Source organism: Opisthocomus hoazin, chromosome 1 (genome assembly GCF_030867145.1).
Source record: "Opisthocomus hoazin isolate bOpiHoa1 chromosome 1, bOpiHoa1.hap1, whole genome shotgun sequence".
NCBI lineage: Eukaryota > Metazoa > Chordata > Aves > Opisthocomiformes > Opisthocomidae > Opisthocomus > Opisthocomus hoazin.
In genome coordinates, this window is record NC_134414.1 from 26396689 (window position 1) to 26419344 (window position 22656).

The 22656-nt window shown below is 42.5% G+C and overlaps 1 protein-coding gene across 3 annotated transcripts in view; it reads right to left on the reverse strand.

The window, feature by feature from the left end:
• Positions 1-1285: 1285 nt before the first annotated feature.
• LNX2 (ligand of numb-protein X 2) overlaps positions 1286-22656 on the reverse strand; it is a 62276-nt gene continuing 40905 nt past the window's right edge. For all 3 annotated transcript variants that reach the window (XM_075419822.1, XM_075419838.1, XM_075419831.1), the window contains exons 3-10: positions 19705-19943; positions 18426-18625; positions 14393-14764; positions 12728-12874; positions 10369-10546; positions 8338-8569; positions 6376-6534; positions 1286-3029 (exon numbers count right to left, since the gene is read on the reverse strand). In XM_075419822.1, the coding sequence (XP_075275937.1) occupies positions 2894-3029; positions 6376-6534; positions 8338-8569; positions 10369-10546; positions 12728-12874; positions 14393-14764; positions 18426-18625; positions 19705-19943 (1663 nt within the window). In that variant the 3' untranslated portion in view covers positions 1286-2893. The remainder of the gene's footprint in view (positions 3030-6375; positions 6535-8337; positions 8570-10368; positions 10547-12727; positions 12875-14392; positions 14765-18425; positions 18626-19704; positions 19944-22656) is intronic.

A 22656-nucleotide genomic window follows, 5' to 3' on the forward strand; every position in this document is an offset into this window, starting at 1 on the left:
AGTACGAGAGCTGATAATCACCTGCTGGCAGACATGGCCGGTTGCTTCTGCGTTTCTGCACACAGGCATGGCTTTGTTTTAAAGGAACTCCTCTGTTCGTAACCCACAAACTACTGTGAGGAAGAACAATCCAGGTTCTGGGCAACTCTACTGCAAATCATTAAGAAATTGCTTTTGGACTGACTCCAGCTTCGCAGACGTCTAAAGATAGAGCGCACTTGCCTGCAGGAGGTGGAGATGGGAAGGGATTGCCAGGAGGCTCAAGCTGCAGCTGTAAAGCTGATGTTTCCAGCAAGACTGTCTCCTTGCATTAAATCTGTGCTGTGAAAACATCCTCTAGCGGATCGGTACCAGCTGGCGTTGAGGGGAAAAGAGGGAGCGCTGCTTGTGGCAAAGGACCATGAGGCACAGATCCCACCTCCGCCTTAGCAACACTTCTCAGTGCTGGAATTACTGGTTACAGCTGGTACACTGCCCTGGCAGGATGAGCACGCTCTCAGACTCTCTTGGCACATTCACCAACTGTAATTTATGATAAATCACAGCAGGGAAAAAAAAAAAAAATCTTTAAACTGAGTCTGCAGCGAGCTACCTATAGCTGTTGCAAAGAGTGAGCCAATACTTTGAGTTGTTACAAGGAGTAGAATGAACTTTTATTTTCATTCATCCTTCACTAATACCATACAATTACATAGCAATATCTGGGAAAAAAAAAATAATCTTGAAATAATTTAAAACAGAAGGCACAGAAAATCCAACTACGCCACTACAAGAGAAAGAGGAAAAATGATTCAGGAAGGGAATTAATTCAAAAAGTTTTATCGCTACATATTCTGATCAAAAGCTACAGCACACAGAAACAAAACTGCACAGTTTAATCTAAGCCATGCTTTTGTTACATACACGTCTAAAAGAAAAAGAACTTCTAAAAATCTGATTTTTGCAGGGTTTTGAATGAGAAATGTAATTTTTAAAATAAAAACCGTTAAATTTAATATGTATGTCAAAATCTTCCCTAGTGTCTACACTAAGCTGTACTTTACATAAAAAAAAATGCATTAAGAGCAAAGCATACAGTTAAACAGCAGCTGGGGATGAGAGGAAACTTGTTCTCTAATCAGTTAGAGTATCAAAGAAGTTTGGTGTTTGCTTCAGAAACAAAGATTCTCAGTACAGTAATGTACTGTTGAGGATATTCTTTTGTATTTTAATATTATGAAATTAAACCAACAGCATACATTACAGAGAAGAATAAAACCACTTCATTCATATGACATTTTTACAATTTTTTTTGCAAAAGAGTAACTTTATTTCTTTTGAAAACAAAGGTACTGGAATTAATGACATGCGATAATACACCCCGATATTATACTGGTTAAGTTTGAAAATAAAGTTCATGCTTCACAATTGAAATATGCGGTGATTCTCAAATACATTCTCTAGTAATTAATAACACAATACAGAGGTCATTCATAAAATCAGTTCAGGCTGGGAACCTGGTTTATAAATGAAGCTCTTTTTCAGACGTGCAGAACACTGACAACACACGGGGTTAGCTCCAGGTCAGCACATTTCTTTCTGCACTCCACCCCTCTTTTGTTAAACAAACGGGTGCTTAGCCTGCAAATGTCGTGGAAAGGCAAAGTCTAGAAGTTACAGGTTGGTCTGTAAAAATACTAAATACAATCCAAGATAAACAGTATTACTCTTGCTGACAACTTAATAGCAGGTGCTCTCTAAAGGAAAAAAAAAAAAAGAATAATATCCTGAAATGCAAGAGAGATCGTTTCAGCATTTGGTATCAAGGCATTTGCACATTTGTCAGGAGGTGACAGAATAAGAGTGAACTTTGCAGCTCGCTGTGTAGTTGGACTTGAGTTCAAAGGGCCTTCCTTCTAGCCTGCCACCTGTAAACAGTAATGTATGTTTTCTTGATAGCTCGTTTTTTTCCTAGAAATAATTCTATCATTTAGAAAGTACAAGTCAAAGTATAGTTTCCACACATGAGTAAAGAGAGCTGACAACTACAATAGAAACGGTAAAAATGATCTTCATAAAAATGTTCATCAAAATTCTCTGACATAGCAAAACATTCATTTGTAAAGTCAAGTCTCATACTGCAAGCCACTCACTCAAAGGCGATCTCGGGCACGTGTATTCTTGCCAGTGTTGCAACAGTAATTACTTCCACATTTCTTGTCATTATAGAATACAAACTCTGTAATATACTAAAGTTTCCTAACAAAGAGTCAAATTATTGCACTTTATAAAAATTCCAGTAATATCAGGCTTTTGTCCTACTTTTCTGCGAACGCTGATGCCCTGCAAGAAAAATTTGGGGGACCGAGTAATTTCTGATGAATAAGATGGACTACTTGAAGCAGTCTGAAATACTGAATCAAAAACGGAAAGGCTTACGAAACGAAGAGACGTACCTTTGGAAACGGGTTTTGGTTCCTAGCAGCAGACAGCTGTGTCACTGCGGTACTGACACATGTTCTCTTCTCAGGGAAGAACGGGCACATGGCTATTACATTTATATATCACATGTAACTTGAGGACTGTGCAGAGAAACCCAAAGAACCACTAAGTTCTTCTGCTGACTCTACAAGCCTGATGGGGAAAGCTCAATGACAGCCATATCAGAGCAGGAGTTTCTCTGTGAGCTTGTGGATATTTGCATTTGCATCAGCAATGGATATAGCAAACAGAAATGACTACTTCAGAACGGAAAGATACATAGAGTAAGTCTGAGAAGCCTGTAAAAAAAGAAAATACAGCAGTTTTGGCCCTGCTTGTAACCAGCTGTATCAATAGGGAGAAAAAGCTAGAAGAGATTTTTGTGCCAGCTATCTAGAAAAAGACGCTGCTTGAACCGAAGTGATTCACAAATCTATATGAGGCTTCCAGGCCAGCAAATCACGGTTAAAGTCACTTTGTTCCTCTGCTCCTTCAGCATAGGAACAAGTGCAGAATGGCTCATTCCAACCGTGGATAGTCCGTTTACAGCAACAATCATGTCACCACACCTAAAAAATACAAGAAGAAAAAAACCCAAATGATCACTACTGGTCTCAGTAACTAGTACAAATCAACAAGCAGCATTTCATTGCTGTGCTGATAGGTTTGCATCAGGTTGGAAGTGAAGCTAAAAACCTCAAAGGGGTTCAATTTTAAGTTTCTTTTACTACTGAAACTCATCCGGGAAATCCCCACATCACTGGATTTCAATTCTAATACAAAGATAATTCTGCATTAAGAGCTGACCTGTAGGAAAACGTGAACAGACAGAGCTGGAAAGATGTAGTGGAGTCAAGAGAACATAACGAGACAGCATGCACATAACAGAAGTATTTCTGTTTGTTTGTGTGGATTATAACACATTTACACCACACATGCCTTTACCGTAGGAGGTGTAAATAAAGATAACTTATGGTTACCAACCACATTCCAACCCAGAACCTTGTTTTCAATGGCTTACGATTTTGTCAAACGTAACCATTTGGCTTCAAATCTCCCTCGGCAGATGGTTCAACCGAGAAGCTGTAGCATCTCTGCGTTTTGAAGCAGGGAACAGAAATTTGGGAGGATGCTGACTGTTGGCCTTGAGAAAATCGAACTCGAAGGGTTAAGTTTCAGTGTTTATGAGCTCAAGAGACACTTCAAAAAAGCACCTATGTTCTTCCTACTTTGAGCATGCTCCATCTCCAGGCATCTCCTCTCTGGGACTTGAGTGTGCGTTTGGCATCCCCCAGAGCAATCAAACATGACTCTGGAGATCAAACAGGACTTTGCTGAAACTGATCCTCCCAGCTATTGGGGGAACCAAAACGGATGGCAGAAAGCTGCTCTCCTGAGCTCTGCCAGTACCCTCGACTAGGACAGAGCAGAGGAAGAAGAGGCGGTGTGACCAACACCAGTCATATGTGCATGCAAAAGCACTTCTCTGCCTGAACCAAGGTACCCCAAGATCCAAACCACGATGCTACAGTTCCCTGAGTGGGGTCTCACTCACCCAGCCCTTCTGCTGAAGGAATTTCACCTTCTACAAAATCACACCAGGCACAAAACTGTCTTAACTGTTGAACTGTCAAATTATTTTCTTCCTTCCTCTCTAGTCAAACAAAACCTTTAGATAATTTAAACAAAACAGAACATCTCCAAAAAGCCCTGCCCCAGCAGAACTCATGGTGCAGACTCTAAGCAGCCCTCCCTGGTTGTTGGTCCATATGCTCAGTGAGATTTGAACAGAGAGTGCTATATCACAATATCACACAAGAGCATCTTTTCCATTCCTTACAAGGGGGTAAGTGTGACCACAACTGCCCTTCCCCTCTTCTTAGCAATGATGCTTGAATTTCCATTTCTGTGAAGACTTCTAGTTATTAATCCCCCAATCTGAAACTATTTCCTTTGGGTTGAATTGAAATCTTTCGTTTAATCCAAACCGTTTCATAGTTGGCCACAAAAATCTAATTTTGTGTTCAGGCAAGGTATTTTCCCATTTATTTATTTATTTAGTCATTGAACTGAAAAAATCAATTACTGGCAAGACTCTAGGCATAAGTACATTTTTTCTTAAGTTACTTTGTAAGTAGATCTACACGTAAAAATCATGCCATAAAAATTCAAGTTGCATATTCTTCACTGCCACCTTCACAAAAGATCAGTTTATGAACAAGAAACCCATTAATAGGAACTGTAAATCCTAGTTTTGAACTAATCTCACACAAGGCTAAGATGCGTCTACACATATTAGACCTCAAGGTTGCATCCAAACATAATGTGTAAGTAGAATCATAGAATGGGTTGGGTTGGAAGGGACCTTTACAGGTCATCTAGTCCAACTCCCCAGCAATGAGCAGGGACATCCTCAACAAGATCAGGTTGCTCAGAGCCCCATCCAACTTGACCTTGCATGTTTCCAGGGATGGGGCACCTACCACCTCTCTGAGAAACCTGTTCCAGGGTTTCACCATCTTCATTTAAAACATTTCTTCCTTATAGCCAGTCTAAGCCTAGCCTGTCTTAGTTTAAAGCCATTACCCCTTGTCCTATTGCAACAAGCCCAGCTAAAACCCTCTGGATGCGACCATCCAATCAATTCCTCATCCACTGAACAGTCCACCCATCAAATCCATCTCTCTCCAATTCAAGGAGAAGGTTGTTGGGGGAGACCATGTCAAAGGTCTTAAAGAAGTCCAGAGAGATGACCCATTGTCCACTGATGTAGTCACTGTGTCATAGAAGGCCATTAGGTTGGTCAGGCAGGACTTGTCCTTTGCGAAGCCATGCTGGCTGTCTCAAATCACCCCCCTGTCCTCCAGGTGCCTTAGCATAGCTTAATAATCTTTAAGGTCAGAGGGGTCCTCAGGAGGTCTTTAGTCCCACCTCCTGCTCAAAGCAAGGTCAGCTCTGAGATCTGACCAGGTTGCTCAGGACTTTATCCTGTCAGGTCTGGGAAACCTCCAAGCACTGAGATTGGGAAACCTCTGCCGCTGCCTGCCTGTCTTCATGGAGAAACAGTTTCTCCTTGTAACCAGTCTCAACTTCTTTTGCTCAGCTTGTGCCCGCTGTCTCTCTTCCTCTTGCCCTGCACCACTGTGCAGAGCCTGGGCTCCATCTCCCCAATAATCTGTACTGGAAGGGGCTGTCAGGTGCCCACAAAGACGCCTCTGCTCCAGCCTCAGCAAGCCCAGCTCCCCCAGCCGCTCCTTGCAGGGCAAGTGCTCCAGCTCCCCCCATCTCAGGAGCCTCTGCTGAACTCGGCTCCTTTATCAGTGTTGTTGCTGCCAACTAATGACTCTCAGGGCACTGACAGGGGCACTCGGTTCCTTAACGATCTTTTCAGACGTACTGACTTTTGCACCTACTTTCTTGCCTTTCCATTAAAGCAGCACCACCCATCTTCAGTACCAGCGTTTCCAACAGTGGCTTCAGAAGTCTATATGAAAGGATAAAGCAGCTTTCCCCACTTTACAGAAATAAGTTCTAATTTCTTTGCTGTTCTCTAGAAAGACAAAAAAGTTATGAGCTAGCCAGTTCTACACACACACATTTTGCAAATCTCCTGGCCTAAAGAAGTATGCAACAGGGAGATGGAGGCAGCAGGTGACATCAGCACTGCAGCTGCGGAGGAGATGGATGGAAGACAGCGGAGGTGCCAGCACAAGCCCCACCACTGACACCCTTTCCCCAGCAGAAACACCCTGCGCTTCCTTGCATCCCACTGCTCAGGGAGGCAAAGCACTGCAGGGCTGCAGGATTCGCCCAGCACGAGATGCTACTATGTATTTCCTTAAGCAATTATTTGCACCAGCATGTAACTATTTAAAAGTGTTGATTATTATTATCATGACTATTATTTTAGCTTACTTTAATCTTCCATCAAAGTATGCAGGAGTTCCAAGAACAATCGTTTTAATGAAGAAAGGCTGGTTCGTGTGGTTCTCCTCGTAGCCACCAACGATGCTGAAACCCCAGCTCCCTAAATTGCTTCGCCGCAGAACTACGTCATGGCAGCTATGTAGGCAGCTGTGGAATGGAAGCACAGGACAGCAAGAGAAAAAGCCATGTATAGCACATACAGATATTTTTATAGTAGACACAACACCTGCTGTCTCATCATTACCACTGTGCTAAGCGTGGAAGAGTAGCAGAGGGATGGTGATGGGACTTCTGTTCCCAGAGTAATTCCGCAGTATTCAAACTGATTACCAAAAAAACCCACAATCTTGAGACAGAAAAGTGTTTTAAAAGAAATAACACAGTGCTAGAATAATGCAGTACTAGAAGAATTACTGAAACACAGTTAACTCTGTAAACTGGCAGTAATAGCATGGCATTTTAGGGATTTCACAGGTGGCAAGAACGTGGGTGGAAAATGGGTACCTGATGTGTTTAGTTTGCAAGCCAAAAATGCAGTGGGTTTTTCTTCCACCCCCAGTCAGTTTAGGCTTTTTCTACTTTGAGTAAAGATCAAAAAACCCATGCATCATCTTCACAAGCTCTGCACTGATGGATCATGAGTAATGAAAATATAAATGATTAACGATGTTATTGCACAGAATGTAAATAATGGAGATCACGCTTCATGAACTGTACTGGTTATCTCCCCCAGTGAAAATCAATTCTTGCCAATGAAGTTTGCAATGACTGTAATTTAAAAAAAAACAACCAACAAACCAAACAACACAGAAATTAACTTTTGGGTAAAAAAGATGCCAAGTTCTTTACTGATGTACACCACTCCTTTTAAGAACAGCAGTACAATGCGTAACAAAACTTTAGGAGCCATACATGTGCATCTGTAGTATATAAGCAATAAACCACTGCGAAGCATGAAAGGAAGTACTCTGCCAAAACTGAGAGCTGCTTATTGTGCTTATTGAGATTAGATAACTCATTAATACTTAAACGGAAGAGAAATTAACTGATAGTAAAACTCTTAAAAAGTGTGAAATCTCTGGAGGGCCAACACATGGTTCTGTTCTCTTCAGTTGCACTCTGCTACACATACACCTGGTTCTTGTTATGATTTTATGCTTAAACTACAGACCTGAGCCCGGTATATCTATCAGAGGGAGAGGAATTAACCTGCGCACCCTGACTGAATTTAACAAAGCTGCTCGCTGTAGTGGGAGCTTTTCTTGATAGCAAGCAATGCCAGAATGAGCTTATAGCTGTAGTTACAAGAGACTGAAAAACAGAAGAGTAAAAATGAAACATGGTGATGCCCAGCAGACCACAGATTAGTTAAGGGGAGGGAACTCACTGCAAAGCCTGAACAGTTTTTGCGTTTGGCAGAGATGGCCATGGGTTCTTGGAAAAAAAAAACATGGGGATTTGTTAACTACAGGCTCACATGTGTTCAAGAGACCCGTGTCAAGAGTCTGAAGGAATGGCAACTCTGATCCAATATTCTGAAGTTATGTATTTGGCCTTGTAAATTTAGGTAGCAGATTAGCAGAGACATATGGGTATATACTTTCTGTTGTTATTAACAATCTCTCTGATTTCAGATATTCTACAGAAAGTTACAAAAGGGTTAAACGACAGAAAAGATGATTTGTGTTCAATGAGAAGAATCCACATGGGTATTTACTACCGTTTGTGAAGGGACAAACCAAGCTAATTCATCTTCCAGTTTCCCCAAGTAAAACACTGCTCCTGTTCACAGTCCGCTTTGTAAGCACACTGCCAACCAAATATAGCTGAGGTGGTCAGTCGGGCAGAAATAAGGGCAGATGTGCTGCAACTAGTAGTGTCTCTGCTTTTGTAATTCTCTCAGACTTAGCTTAAAACAGGTAACTAATTATTTATCAATTAATTCCGTACCTTGGAAGTCCCAGCCACATGACCCATGATGGTGACCAGCTGGCATCGTACTCATTTTCACTGACGGTACTCAATTGTTCTTCGTTGGCCTGGGGCTGTTCTTCTACAATCTGGACTTCCAGGGCTTTCAGGGCGACCACCGAAGAAGCAGCACTAGCCTTCAGCATGGCCACCGCCTCGCTGTGACTTAGGTTAGTCAAATCGATGCCGTTGATGTTCAGCAGCACATCGCCTGTTCAAAGGCGCAAGCGAGAACAAACACATCAGTCTCTCGGAGCTGTTCCTGCTGACAGCACCTCCTGCACCAGGGTTTCATTTAATACTGTATTTTTTGGAGCTGAGACAGTCAGAACTAACAGCCCGGGAATGTGCATAGCTCTGAACACTTATACTGTCAGTTTGAAACATTAATGTATTGAACTGTTAAGCTGGATCAGTATAACTTATTTCCACAAACATCAAATAATGTGGCTTCTATGGTACATCACCCGGAAAATTTGAGACAGAAATTACCTAGGCACCTCACCATCTCGGCTGCAACTGCTTTTGCAGATGCCACTACTTAATCGTTTCCAGTGACAGATCTTAGGTCCACCCTAACTTTAAAAGGGAAGGAAGACTGATGGAAGGAACAATATAGGCACCACAAAGTAACCAACTCCTGCAGATGAGTGAGGCTCCACAGAGTCTTTTAGGTCATCTGCTTTTTCTAACTTGGTATTCGGGAGAACAAAATGGAATTCAAAAAACTACTGGAAAGGTTGGTACAAAACCCAGTCCATCAGAAGAAAAAGCAGGCATCTCTACAAAGATAATCCGGAAAGAGTCAAAGCCACGAAAAATTTGCCACAATTTTTATTTTATTTCAGAGTATTTTTAAAAGTCTCAGGATGTAAACAACAATGTTATTTTCTGTCCAAGCAGTGACAGTCTCCCCTTTCACACGTCTCTCTGATGAAAGCCAGAAAAACCAAAGCAAAAGTGCAAACACCTGCATCACATTTGGAATGAGACTCTTTTTTTAAAAGCTTTGTCCTCTCAGGGAAACCTGAAGTTGAGGTGCAGCTTCACTTCAAATCACTTTTGTTGCTGCTGTGGCTACTTTAATGCTACACAATGAAAGAGCAATTGCGATTCTTCCATCAAGTGAGTTATTCATAGTAGTACAGAAAAAGAAACCATGCCCGTTGGTATGTGGGTGTAAATCTCCCTCTCTCAGAAGCATACAAGGATGCTCCCACACTGTTCTTTTTAAATCTGCAATCTGTGAAGTTATCTTTCCTAAATTTCTTTCCTAAACAATCTGTAATTCTGTGAACTCTGAATCACAGAGATCCCATAGGCAGTCTTTGTTTCACATACGGCACAATATGTTTTAATTGTCAAATGCTTTGCTATCGATCCGGCAGGACTGCCTTCCCCTACACCGAGTCTAACCTCCACCTTCCCGTTCCTTTCTGCAAAGCTGAGGAACATGGACGGGTGCTGTAGCACCCCTGCAGACCAGCAAACCCAAGCTGTCCCAAAGGATAAGGAACCATTCAGGAACCATTCAGGAACCAGGGTCAATACTGACGTAGCTTCGGGGGTAAACTTAGCACGGGTGAGCTGTGGCCTGTCATCAGAGCATCTCTGCTGTCCAGACATCACGCTGAGTAGTGGAGATTGCTCGGACAGAGACGGGGCCCAGCCCACCCCATTGAACACAAAACCAGGATGTGTGCACTACAGTACAAAGCATCGCACCAGACTCTCAGCTCCGGGGACTACTGGCAGCTTTAAAGAATTTAACCAGACATTTCCTGGTCTCATCCGCTTCCCCTGATATCGTTCTCTAAACATCCCTTTCCTAGAAAAGGTGGAAGTGCCGTACTAAATACTCTATTTCCGTTATTGAAACATGAAGAAAAGCATCCATCAGTGCTTCTCTGAATCTGTGAAAAGACTTTTTGATGCCACGTGACCCCAGAGCACGTACTCATCAAACAGCAATCAGAGGCCACCCATGCCACCAGGAAAGCCAAGCCCCACCTCGCTTAATCCTGCCGTCTCTTGCCAAACACCCGTGAGGCTGTACGCTTGTCACGAAGATGGGCAGTTCGCCACTTTTGCTGCCTCTGCCTCCCGCCACTGTCATTCCCAGAGATTCATGTGGCTCTTTTTTCACAGTAATGTGCTTTTCTTGGCATGTAACACATTGGGAGAGATCCTGTTTGACAAGGAAAAATAACAGTGTTAAAACTTAAAAAAACAGAACAAAACACAACTAAATACATCCCAAAGCTATAATTTGGCACTTTAACAGAATGGTTTAAAAGGACTAAGTAGTGCAAATCAGCTTCAGCTGCATTTCCTCCAGGTCAGAAAAAAAACCCAAAGCCACTCAGGTAGATATTTAAACATGGACAGAAAGATTATACAGGCCCGTCCTGAAAATCTCACTCCAGTTTTTCTTAGCATCCTATACTGGAATAGGCTACATTTTAGGACTGCATTACAAAATCATATGGTCAAAAGAGCAGACACAAACCAGAAATAAATCTTTCGATGTCTTGGTGAACATCAGCATTACCTCATTTATCAGTAGAATATGGCCCAGAACTACAAAGAAGCTCCTAAGTAATGAAAACACGTGTTTTGATGATGACAAAGAGAGAACCATTTAAAGCTCTTATACATCATGTCTTCTTTCGCAGCTCGTGTGTAGAATCTCCCAGAGCACAAAGTAACTAAGGCCAATCAATGCTACAGGCTAGTAACGGGTCTCTTGTGCAGACTTCCTAATGATTACAATGAAGATCCAAACTTGAAGAAAGAAGATATTCTGTGTTTCATTTTCTAACACCTGAAATATGAAGTTTAGCCCATATTTAGTTTCGCCCCATCAAAAGGACATAAACCTGAATCAAAGTATATTTTATTTGCTGAATCCCTTCCTCTTCAGGATATTTAGTCATACATTCAAACCACACCACATGCATGTGTAGTAGCATCTTAAATCAACAGAGTATTTCCAAGGAATCCAAAATAACAGAAGAAATAACCTGAGAGATTCTTCTAACTACAAATACTTATTCACTCCCCTGCCTCCTCTTGGAAAATGACAACACTGCTTTCTTCAACTTCCAATGCCACATGCTCCTTCTGACTGACTCTGCTCTTCGTATACATGTCTTAAGCACATATATAGCAAAACGTATACATAGCATAGCTTATAAAGACAGCTCCTGCTTAATTCTTCAGGCTTTAGGACTAACTGGCTGGTGCCATGCAATTACATAAACATTTTTTAAGCCACAAGACTCCTCAGCCAACTGTAGATTAATGAGAGAGAGGCAAAGACAAACGGTATGAAACATGGGAAATGTCCACTTGTGGTTACGTGGGACTTTCCACTTCGGAAGAGGCCAGGGATGGTATTGATACGTGAGGGAAATCAGCTCAGCCAACGGATCAGCTTTGGAACTGCGATATGATCACAACCCATGCTGGCAGACGGAAAGCGGGTTCAAGCTCTGATCTAGATGAGCTGCAATCATTGTGTTGACACGGCCTAACATTGTGGCAAGTACTAATAGCCACTAACTGTATTCAGGAGCCTCACTTTTGTCCCTCAGGAGGAAAACAAGCTTCCTAGACCCTCACTTGCTCTTCTCTGAAACCACCCAAACTTTTAAAAGAAAACACTATCAACACATGTAAACCCTCCCAACAGCAGTATAGTGTTAAACAGTGATGCCAACAGAGTGGACAGGAGGAAAGGGGACTTGGTTGACACAGTCAACATGATAACTATTTCGCAAAAACAACTTGTCAACAGCGAGAAGTCATATCTCTCTAACTACAAGAGCATTGCAAGCACAGGCTTTATTTCTGCAGGCCTTTCAAATAATTTCACACTAGCTTCATGAAAGCCTCTTCATTCTGCCTTTCTCTCCCTGACTGACCCTGCAGAACTTGGCAGCCTTGCAGCCAGCATTCTTGGCTCATGAAGGAGACGACACATCCCTCCAATATGCTCTTTACATGCTGGATGGTGTGCGCCACATCTCCTGTCCTTGCTGGCTGCAGCCAGCACATTGGCAACAAAAAAATAACATTCTTGAATGACAGCTCTCCCATGAAGCAGTAGCACATGGGCCACTGTGTTAGACAAGCTCTTTCACTGCAGCCAGCAAATCCAAAAAAATACTGAAAAGCTGTTGCATATCTTTTGTTCCCATTCCAGACATGACGCATTACTGGCATACATGGAAGGTGTTTGTTTTTGTTTTTTTTAAGTAGGTAAAAAAAAAGATATAACTCTTTCTTCCAGCTTTGCCTTGCTACACACTTAGACCATCACACGAGTAAAATGGTATTTATACCTCTTAGAAAGACAAACACCAACCTTATGTGAGTTGGGTCTGCTGTGATACAGCTGCTGGGACTGGTGTTGGTGTGCGTTGCTGTTGTGAGTCCCGGTGTCTCGGATAATACTGACTGTCTGTGACTTCAGGGGTCTAGAGATGATCAAATTCACTCTTTCCCCACTAGCCTGTTGAATATATAAAACAAAGTAATGAAGTTGATAGGATATTGATCATCAGCAGTGAGGGAGGAAAAATGTGTGATAAAATATGAAATAAGACAAGAACAGAACTTGTTTTCCAGTTCCTGAGGGTGCCACAAACTGCTTAGACTGAACAGTCCCTTTACTTGCTGCTTGCTGCAATATTCCCTAGGACGGCTCCTTTGCCTCTGCTGTTACATTTACACCACCTGGAAATCCTTTGCCGAAAGGACCGTTTCTCACTTCGTGTTAACGAACTTCAAACGTTAGAAATCACACAATTCCATGTGCAGCCTCTGCAAACTTCTGCAACACGCAGCAGTAAAAGGAAGAAATGTCCAGGCGATGGCTCTGGGATCTGCAGATTTTGTTCAAAAGCTCTGAATACCTCTGGTACTTCCCAAAGAGAATTCCAAGAAAGATGTTATATATGAGCAGACCATCAAATTCAGGAGTTTGGGAAGTATCAGGAGACTCAGCTACCAGATGGCAAATAAAACATCAACTCTTTCCATTGCCGCAAAAAAACACACCTCGATAGATAAAAGTTACCCAGTGTAAAATTCTGACCACTTCACTATATCCAAAAACTGGGAAACTGAAATTACACTTCCCAAGATTGTTGTTATTTTCCTTTAACTGCAAGGGAAGCTCTTGAAATGATTCCCGAAACAAATATTCACTACTCATTTGTATCGGAGTTCTCTGTGGTGCTGCACTAAGCAAAGATGATTGCACCAGACTGCAAGAGCCTACTGCTGGTCTATTCCAACTTCCCTAAAAACAGAGCAATTTTCACCAACATCCCATCAGCAGGAAGCACCACTGTGCTGCAGTTGTTTCCTTACAGACTGGGAGAAAGGCATGGAGTAAAGGTTTTCCTGTGGGACGAGGGAAGGGTCGTATGTCACACTGCATCAAGCAATACTTGGTAATATTTGTGTCCAGAGCGGAGCCAGACATTGGGAACAGCCCCTTCTTGCACACTCAGGAAATGAGTTTTATTGCACGAGACTCACGGGAGACCTATTTTCATCTTCCCAGCTGCCACCTGTTGCCTCTACGAAGTCTGACAAATCACTTTCCTGTTTTAACCCCAATTCCATGCACAGGCAAATCCATACAAAACAAAGCCCACTTTTATAGAGCTTACTGAGAGATTAAAACCACAGTACATACATAAATATAACAATAATCCTCTTTTGTTTTTCTTCTAAGTAATAAGCTACATGGTACTCTCTTTGCTCACACGAGCAGTATTCTTCAGGCTGTAGGCCAGGGAAGACTGATGCACTTCTCACTTCTGAGGAGGTGCAGTTCATCTGGTAGGTGCCAAAGCAAACCCTCTTTTGCACTATTATTTCCAGAACATCATCACAGCAGATTGCATCGCTGCAGGCTTTTAAGCGTTACACAAGCTGTTCCGTCCAGGACACACTCTATCCCAGGCTTTGCCCAAGAAATAAAGCTGAGCTAAGGACTCAGGCAGAGAATGCAAATTACCTGTATAACCTGAGCAGCGAGCTCAGGTGTCCCGTGCTTCAAGTCATGTCCATTAATTGCAAGTACGCGGTCGTTGCTGCAGAGCCTGCCGTCTTGAGCAGCCAACCCCCCTTCCAAAAGGTCGAGAATAAAAACTCCCGGCTCATCCGTTCTGCGTACAAGTTTAATGCCAAGCTGCTCGCTGGAGTCGCGTTTGTGCAGCGTCACCTGAAAGCTGTCTTCGCGCGGGGAGCTGGTGGTGTCCGCGTGGCTGTGCGTGCGGCTGCCGAACCGCCGCTCCCTCAGCACGGTGAGGTGCAGCACCGAGCAGGGCTGCGAAAGCACGGCTCGAGCGTGGTTGTGGGACACGTTGCTTATGTCAAAGCTATTGACCTGCAATGCAACAACAACAACAAAAACAAGAACGGTATTTTCATGTGTTTAAGCGTTCCTAGCTATGGAAATGAAGTCCTTTCCAAACCACATTTGGAGCTCACTGCAAAACCAACCTTGGAGCAACCTACATATCTAACCCTACCAGACTTCCTTGCTCATCCTTCCATCCTCTCCTGCAAACCCACTTTGGCTGCTCAATCTACAAAACCTGTCTCTAGGTTGGAAAAAACCCTTAAGATCATCCAGTCTACCATTAACATAACACTACCAAGTCCACCACTACACCATGTCTCTAAATGCCACATCTACACATCTTGAATACCTGTGGGGTGGTGACTCAACCACTTCCCTGGGCAGCCTGTTCCAGCGCTTGATAACCTTTTCACTGAAGAAATTTATAAACCTCCCCTGGTGCAACTTGAGGCCTATTCCCACAAAGGTGGCAACATCCTTCTAATAGTGAACACCCTCTATCATCATAGTCCAGTGTTTTTGTTCTCCTGGTCTCTTATACTTGCCTTCCTTAGATCTTTACACTGTCCATTCTACAGGAGAAGAACTTTGTGTGTGCTTTCAGTGCCAAGCGCAACATCACTTAAAACTATAAAACAATAGCTATAAAAAGAATACATCCAAATTTCTGACGAAAGCTTATGTCTAACAATATACAGTACTTCCATGATGTGAAAAATTAAAAAAAAACCCTTGAAATCCAGAATAATGGAATTTGTTCATTAAGACAGTAGCAAAAGTTGGTTGTAACAGTTCTCAACACTTAGCGTGAATTTAGGAGATTTTCCATCGACTTCATCTAGGTCAGAGTTTCAGACTTACAACCTGTATCACTCAAAATTCAGTTGTAAATGAAAAACAGATTAAACTTGCCCTCCTATAAACAAGAATTGTGTTTTTCATGTGGCCCACTGACACAAAGACCAGTAATCTTCAGTCATTTCTTGTGCCATGAAGTTAAGATAAAAATTGACAGTGTAATGAGATTTGGCAGAAAACAGGAGCACCACAAAAAAATAAGCACAAAAGCTGTATTTGCCTTGTTCTGTAAGAAGGGGTTCTAAGTTAACACTAAATCTTCATCCTTAGCACGTACTACTGTGTCCTGATGGAGGAACCCCTGCCCCACAATTTCAGCAGACAGAAACGAACACCAAATGCACTATACTGACCTGCCTTACCTAAGCCTTTTAATGCTCCCCATTGCAACCTAAGTAAAAATTTAAACTTGCAGCTTCCCACCATCTAATAGCAATGTTAACACTTTAAAAAAAATAGGAAAAACCTCAGAAGTCTGTGTATGACAGCCGACACATTTACATCACGCTTCTGAGTTGAGGGGCTTTGAGAGGTCAATGCCAAAGCATTTGGCTGCGGCGGTTTCAGCATGGCGACGGGGTAGCCGTACCCACCGGCACCCTGCCCCTGCAAGAGGCTGCCGCTCCAGCAGCGAAACAGGGGGTAGCCCTCCCTGAGCCACCTCCATCCGCCAGCCCGATGCCCAGCACAAAGCCACCGCTCCCGGCAGCATCACGAGCTCGGACATGGACCCACGGCCGTGTCGTGGTCTGCTACTGCCCTGAGACAGGCTGTAACCTTGGGCAGAGGGAAAGGAGACACAGCTAAGAGAAGTAGCATTTAGAGCTGCCACCAGCAAAACCCTCTAGGGCTCATCCGTCAGAGCCCTTAAATTAAATCTAGTTTTATTTTTAGCTGTCGCTAGCTAAAGTAAACACATAACATATGGAAGCATTCAAAGGGCACCGGAGAATATATGCAATAAAATGTAATTCCTCTTTTCACTGTTTCAGAATAAAACAGCCTTAGCATTTCGTGAGGAGAGAGATTCTCATTAGGACGTGTTTTACATGAATTACAGTCACAGTCCAGCAAAAAAAAGGGACAATTTGCAGAGCACTTTGAAAATGTTAGGCACCTATCTACACCTTGCAGACAACATACGCTTTTATGTAGCTGTTGCTAAACGCTGTTCTCTCAGATCTTAAAAGGGTAATATTTCTTGTTTGACTGGGCAAGAAAATGCTGAGTTTCACCTCGCAGTCCTTTCTGGCTTTCTTTGAGTCCTTTACTGCTCGTAAAAGCCTTTGAAGACATTTTCAGAAATATCGAATGGCAGTGGGCATGCTGAGCTGCCTCTAACTCTGCACTTAATTACTGCTGGCAGAGACCGAGCCTGGTCATTTTAATACAACAGCTCAGCACCTGTACAGGTAAATTCAGAGCAATAAAGATATTGTATCTTCCAAAAAGTTTGGCTTTTACCTCCTGTACCTCTCCTTTCGTGTGGACTCTCATGGACATCCACCTAGCATCTGACAGCCCTAGTGCCAGCACACTGATTGGGAAGACTCACTGCTGCTTTGAAATTGTATTTATAGCCAATTTATTGCCACTTACAGCTTTGGAAACTATAATTGACACTTGCCCAAACAGCAGGAATTTCCAAAGCTTCACTGGAGCTCAAGCTCCCTATTCTGGCAACCAAGGAGAGCCCTTGAGCATTGAAATAAATTAGGCAGCATTCAATCAGTGTCTGCAACTGCTTGTTAAAAAGGCAACATTTTGGAAACCTCTTGGGCTGCTTTCTTGGCCAGCCACTATGCTAACACTCCAAGAGAGGAAAAAGGCATGTTTCTCAAAAGGGACTTTATTTTCTGAAGTGCAAACTGATTTAATTCCAAGGGTAACTACAGTAGTTAAGCTACTTCTATCATCTTGACTTCAAAAAAGTGAAATGCAAAAGGCCGATACTACTTTTGGACTGATCTGAGGCTATCAGACCAAAAGCAAACATTGTTACTGAAGTCACTTTGAAATTATGGTAATATATTTGTTTCAGGTGGAATGATTAAAAATAGAAAGAAGCTGGAGGACTGTTCTGTTTATGTAGAAGTCAGTTACTGCCATTCTTGAGTCCTGTAAACAACCCCTTCCCCTAATATAAAATTTAAGCTCAAAAATTAATAGAATTTCATCTTTTTACACTGTCTGTGGCAAATTACTTAAAACTGTAATAAAAATACACACTTGGTCATAGCCAACTTCAATTTTGTTTGTTTACTCTTTTGGAAAAATATTTAGAGCACCTGGCTTCAAATCATGCCAGTGAAGAATATCACTGACTCTTCTGCACATACTGAAAGATGCAGGTCAACTGCCTAGGCTATTGGAAGGTAACAGTGAAGCCACATTAAAACAACAGTTTAGATGAAATCAGCGTTACAATCCACAAATTGCTTTTTACATAGGACAAATTATGCAAACTTGTTAGGCAGAAGTAACCCTGGGTTCCTTCAGTAAGCGTGCATAAAGTTGAAATAAAGACCAACTCCCACAACATTTTAAAACAGAAGAAGAAACTCATATTTTAAACATTAATAAGAGATGCTAAGGAGGAAAAATAATTCCAGAGACTGGTCTGACAAACAACACAGAGCACGATAGCCAAAAGTGCTAAAACAACAAGCTCTGCTCTGAATATTAATTTGCCTTCCAACTGATAATTGCAAAGCTAACATTTACACAACATAGTCTGGCAAGGAAAATCTCCCATCCTATTTAACAGGCAGTTCTGCAAGAAGTGAATGGACAGCAAGCAGACAGAATACGTAATTAGGTTCCATACTTGTAGTATTTGGTCTCCAGCAAGAAGTCTTCCATCTCTGGCAATGATCCCATCTCGATAAACCTCTTGAATGACAATGTTGATCAAAGGCGTTTCATTACCACCCACTATGCTAATTCCTAATTCGATATAAGGATTAGACCGATGAATTTCAATAGTAGTGATCTCTCCTTCAGGCAAGGTAGGTGGCTGTTGATTTGCTGCCAATTATTTTTAAAAAGAAAGATTATTAATATCCTTTATATCTCATTCACTTTCAATAAAGTAAATCACCAAAGGACAATGCAGACAGTCCACACGACAACGGTTTAACAACAAACTAAACAAGTGCAATTGGATTAGTTCCACTACCTGTTGCAACACCTAGCTCATTAGAAACAGCTCTCTAACAACTTAGTAGCATCCATGCTTCCTGAAATGGGGTCATTTGGATTGGAAAAGGATATTCCGAACCCTTTGGATCCTGTCCTTTATATTTCAGACATTTCATTTCCAATTGGGTCACTTGTGTGTTCACATTTGGTGATGACGATAACAATGTGGTTTAGGGGCTACTCCATGGCGCATGACTTGGTCACGCCTCTTCATCAGCTCGTCTCACAACTGTGCTAAGAGCTGCTATTCAGTTACCGGGTCAAGAGAAGGAGCCCATTTCTGAAGCAAATATGGAGACAACTAAAGAGGAAAAAGGAGGATGCTAAAGGATGGCAAATACAGAGGAGGAGAAAGGGGACAGGACCACCTTCCTCTGTGGTAAGGCTCAGCGCTTCCTCTCTAAAATCCCAGATGCTAGAGACGTTACTGCTCGTTCGGTGCAGATGGATGCAGGAGTTACTCAGCTGCCTTTTTGCTTGAGCAGGACAGCACTCCGTGTGTGGGAAGGCTGCTGATCCAGGCAGGGGGTAAGAGGGAAGAGGGGAAAAGAAATCTCATCTTAGAAAACAACTTTTGTACTTTTACAGAAAATAAACTCCTGCCAGCTCACTGCGAGGCCAGTGCTACCAGCAGATTAACACGAACTACTGCACCATGATATGATAAACGATGATACAGCACCATGACATCTGGCACACACACTGAGATATTTATTTCCTTCATAAGTGTGACCTTATCGCAGTTGCATTCTTGCACATAACCCAAACCCACTAATATTTCTCTTTGCAAAAGCAAAGAGCAGAAGATGAAGATGCGCATTCACGGTTGGTAAGAGACAAGCTCTGACACCACAAATGTTTCCACATCTGATAAAAGAGAGTTGAGAAGATAAGTGATGACATACTGTCTGCTACTGTGTTCTCCTCAAAAGGCGGATTGTCGATGCCAGGCTCGTCTGTCCATGCGGGAAGGGCGGGCGAGGTGAAGCTCTGCTCCGCTGGCACTATTCCCTGATCTGCGTCTGGAGATAAACTGCTGGGCTGCTCCGTCCCACCGGGACCGCTCTCGCCCTCTGCTTCTGCTTGCAGCTTGCTGGTTTTCCTTCTCTCCAGAGCAGCCCTTCGATGTGAAGCGCCAGGACACCTGTGAAGACAACATTTATACCATGCCTCAAGCCTGAAGCAATGTTTGTAGCACAGAATGCCTGAGCGAAATCAGTCTTCTTCAAAGCCACAGCTTTAAACTCATCATAAAAAATATTAAACACATTGGATTTTAAAGCCAAAATATGTTTTAGTGGTCAGAACCTCAAAACAATACTGCCTTCTTCACAACACTTCTTCTACTTAGCTTTTTGGCCATGAACTAAATGTGCTGTAATACCTTCTGAATGTGGGCTTACTCTGTTATGTACATTCCAGTTTCTGGAAGACAACCTTGCTGAAAAGATTAAACAGGACTGGCATAAAATTCCACACAAGAGAAGCCCCGTTCAAAGACACATTTGGAGACCCACTAAAACAATCCCCTTTCACCTTAACAAGCCAAGAGAAGGACGCATCATATTTTCCTGGGGTCATTCGGGGGAAGAAAGAGATGAAAATTTTACCTATATTGCAATCTAAGTGTTAAAAAAATGGAAAAAAAAAAATGCTTCTCTAGGAGTTTTTATGAAAAGTTTAGCAAAAGTAACAGCTCTGCTCATGATCTCTTGAATCAGCAGAAGGTGTTTCATCCTCCTCCCGTTTTCCCTTTTTTTTTCCTGACTTCACACAGGAGGTGCAATTTTTCTGCTTTCCCTCATGTAACAATGCTCCATCAGCATTCGGCGCTTTTCACTACAAACTCATTTTTGTGAGTTCCCATTATTCTTAATGCAATAATTTTTTTTGCTTATGTTTAAAATCCTACAATAGTTTACTGCAAAGAAGGGCTGCAATGTTGCAAATCCACAGAAAGCCTTCATTTATCGAATGGTCTTACATTCACGTGTAGATAATTGGATGTGAACATCAATCTCATATCTGCCTGTGTGACAGTTCTGCCAGCATCTGTTATTTCACTTCTCATAGTATTTGATGTCCTTCTTAAAGTCCCTGCTTCTGGAGCTGCTGACCACCTACAGTTGCTCGCACCGTAGCAGTGTGAGAAAAAAGGAATAATGGTCTTGAAAGGACTCCCTGTTTGGGAACTTGGCAGATTGTTATAACAAAAGAAGAAATGATTTATTTTTGCAACAGGAGAAGAAACGCATGAACAGTGTAAAAGACAGCAGAAGTCTAATGATGCCCTAACTTGTTAAACCAGAATGTTCTGAGAATCACAATTCTGTTCTGACGTTCTGTGAAGGAGATTTGATAATTACATGGTTACACTGTTTCAGCATGAGAGATTTTGAAGAAACATTAACAAACTTATTCAGCTCTGAAGAATGTTGATAAAGACACCTGTATAGCTTTTGTGACCCCCAGCAGTGTTATACATACATAAAGTGATATATATAAATCATCATATACATGTATTAAAGTCATTATATGCATGTTTAGAAGGATAGAATAAGGTAACCCAAATGTGCTGTGAAATATGCATAAATACCAAAATTAGAGACAGTTCACATTACAAAATGACACATTTAAGAAATAATTTCTTGGGGCTTTCCTCGAGGCGACCGCTGGTCACCTTGTTTATCAAAGCTAAAGACAGTGCAAGCATGAAAGATGAAAATTACCTAAAAGGTTTTTGCTTTGCAAAATAAGTTTATCTGATTTTAATGATGGAACATAACCCTACTTCTTGGTTTTGTCCAGGTAATATTTACTGCATGAAATATTTACTACATGAGCCGGCAATGTGCGCTTGCAGCCCAGAAAGCCAACCGTATCCTGGGCTGCATCAAGAGAAGCGTGGCCAGCAGGTCGAGGGAGGTGATTCTGCCCCTTTACTCTGCTCTCTTGAGACCCCACCTGGAGTCCTGCGTCCAGCTCTGGAGCCCCCAACATAAGAAGGAAATGGATGTGTTGGAGCAGGTCCAGACGAGGGCCACAAAGATGATCAGAGGGCTGGAGCACCTCTCCTACGAGGACAGGTTAAGAGGGTTGGGGCTGTTCAGCCTGGAGAATAGAAGGCTCCAGGCTGACCTTAGAGCAGCCTTCCCGTACCTGAAGGGGCCTACAGGAAGGATGGAGAGGGACTTTTCACAAGGGTGTGTAGTGATAGGACAAGGGGGAATGGCTCTAAACTAAAAGAGGGCAGATTTAGATTAGAAATTAGGAATAAATTCTTCACCATGAGGGTGGTGAAACACTGGCACAGGTCGCCCAGAGAAGCTGTGGATGCCCCCTCCCTGGAGTGTTCAAGGCCAGGTTGGATGGAGCTCTGACCAACCTGGTCTAGTGGAAGATGTCCCTGCTCATGGCAGGGGGTTGGAACCAGATGATCTTTAAGGTCTCTTCCAACCCTTACCATTCTATGATTCTATGAAATCATTGGCATAGTGGGTCTGATCAGCTAAGAAATCTGGCCAGTCTCAATTTATTCTGGTGGTCGGACACGTGCAGTTACAGGCGAAACTCAGCAGGAAGCTTTTATCATCAACCACTGCACAATGCAAACCTCAAAATAAGAATCCCAAAGGGCCAAGACAGAGAGAGATGCAATTCCTTCCCTCAAATTTTCTAAAATACTTTAACTTGATGGGTTAGCCTCACACTCCCTCATATGTCAGCACTAACAGGAAAGAAAAAAGGACCAATCTCCAACACCACTCACTTCCACAGCAACATGGCAAGGGGTAAATGCTCTTGCAGAGGAAACCTCTTGTCTCCTGGGGGCTCTGACAGATGGGGTCTCCCACATG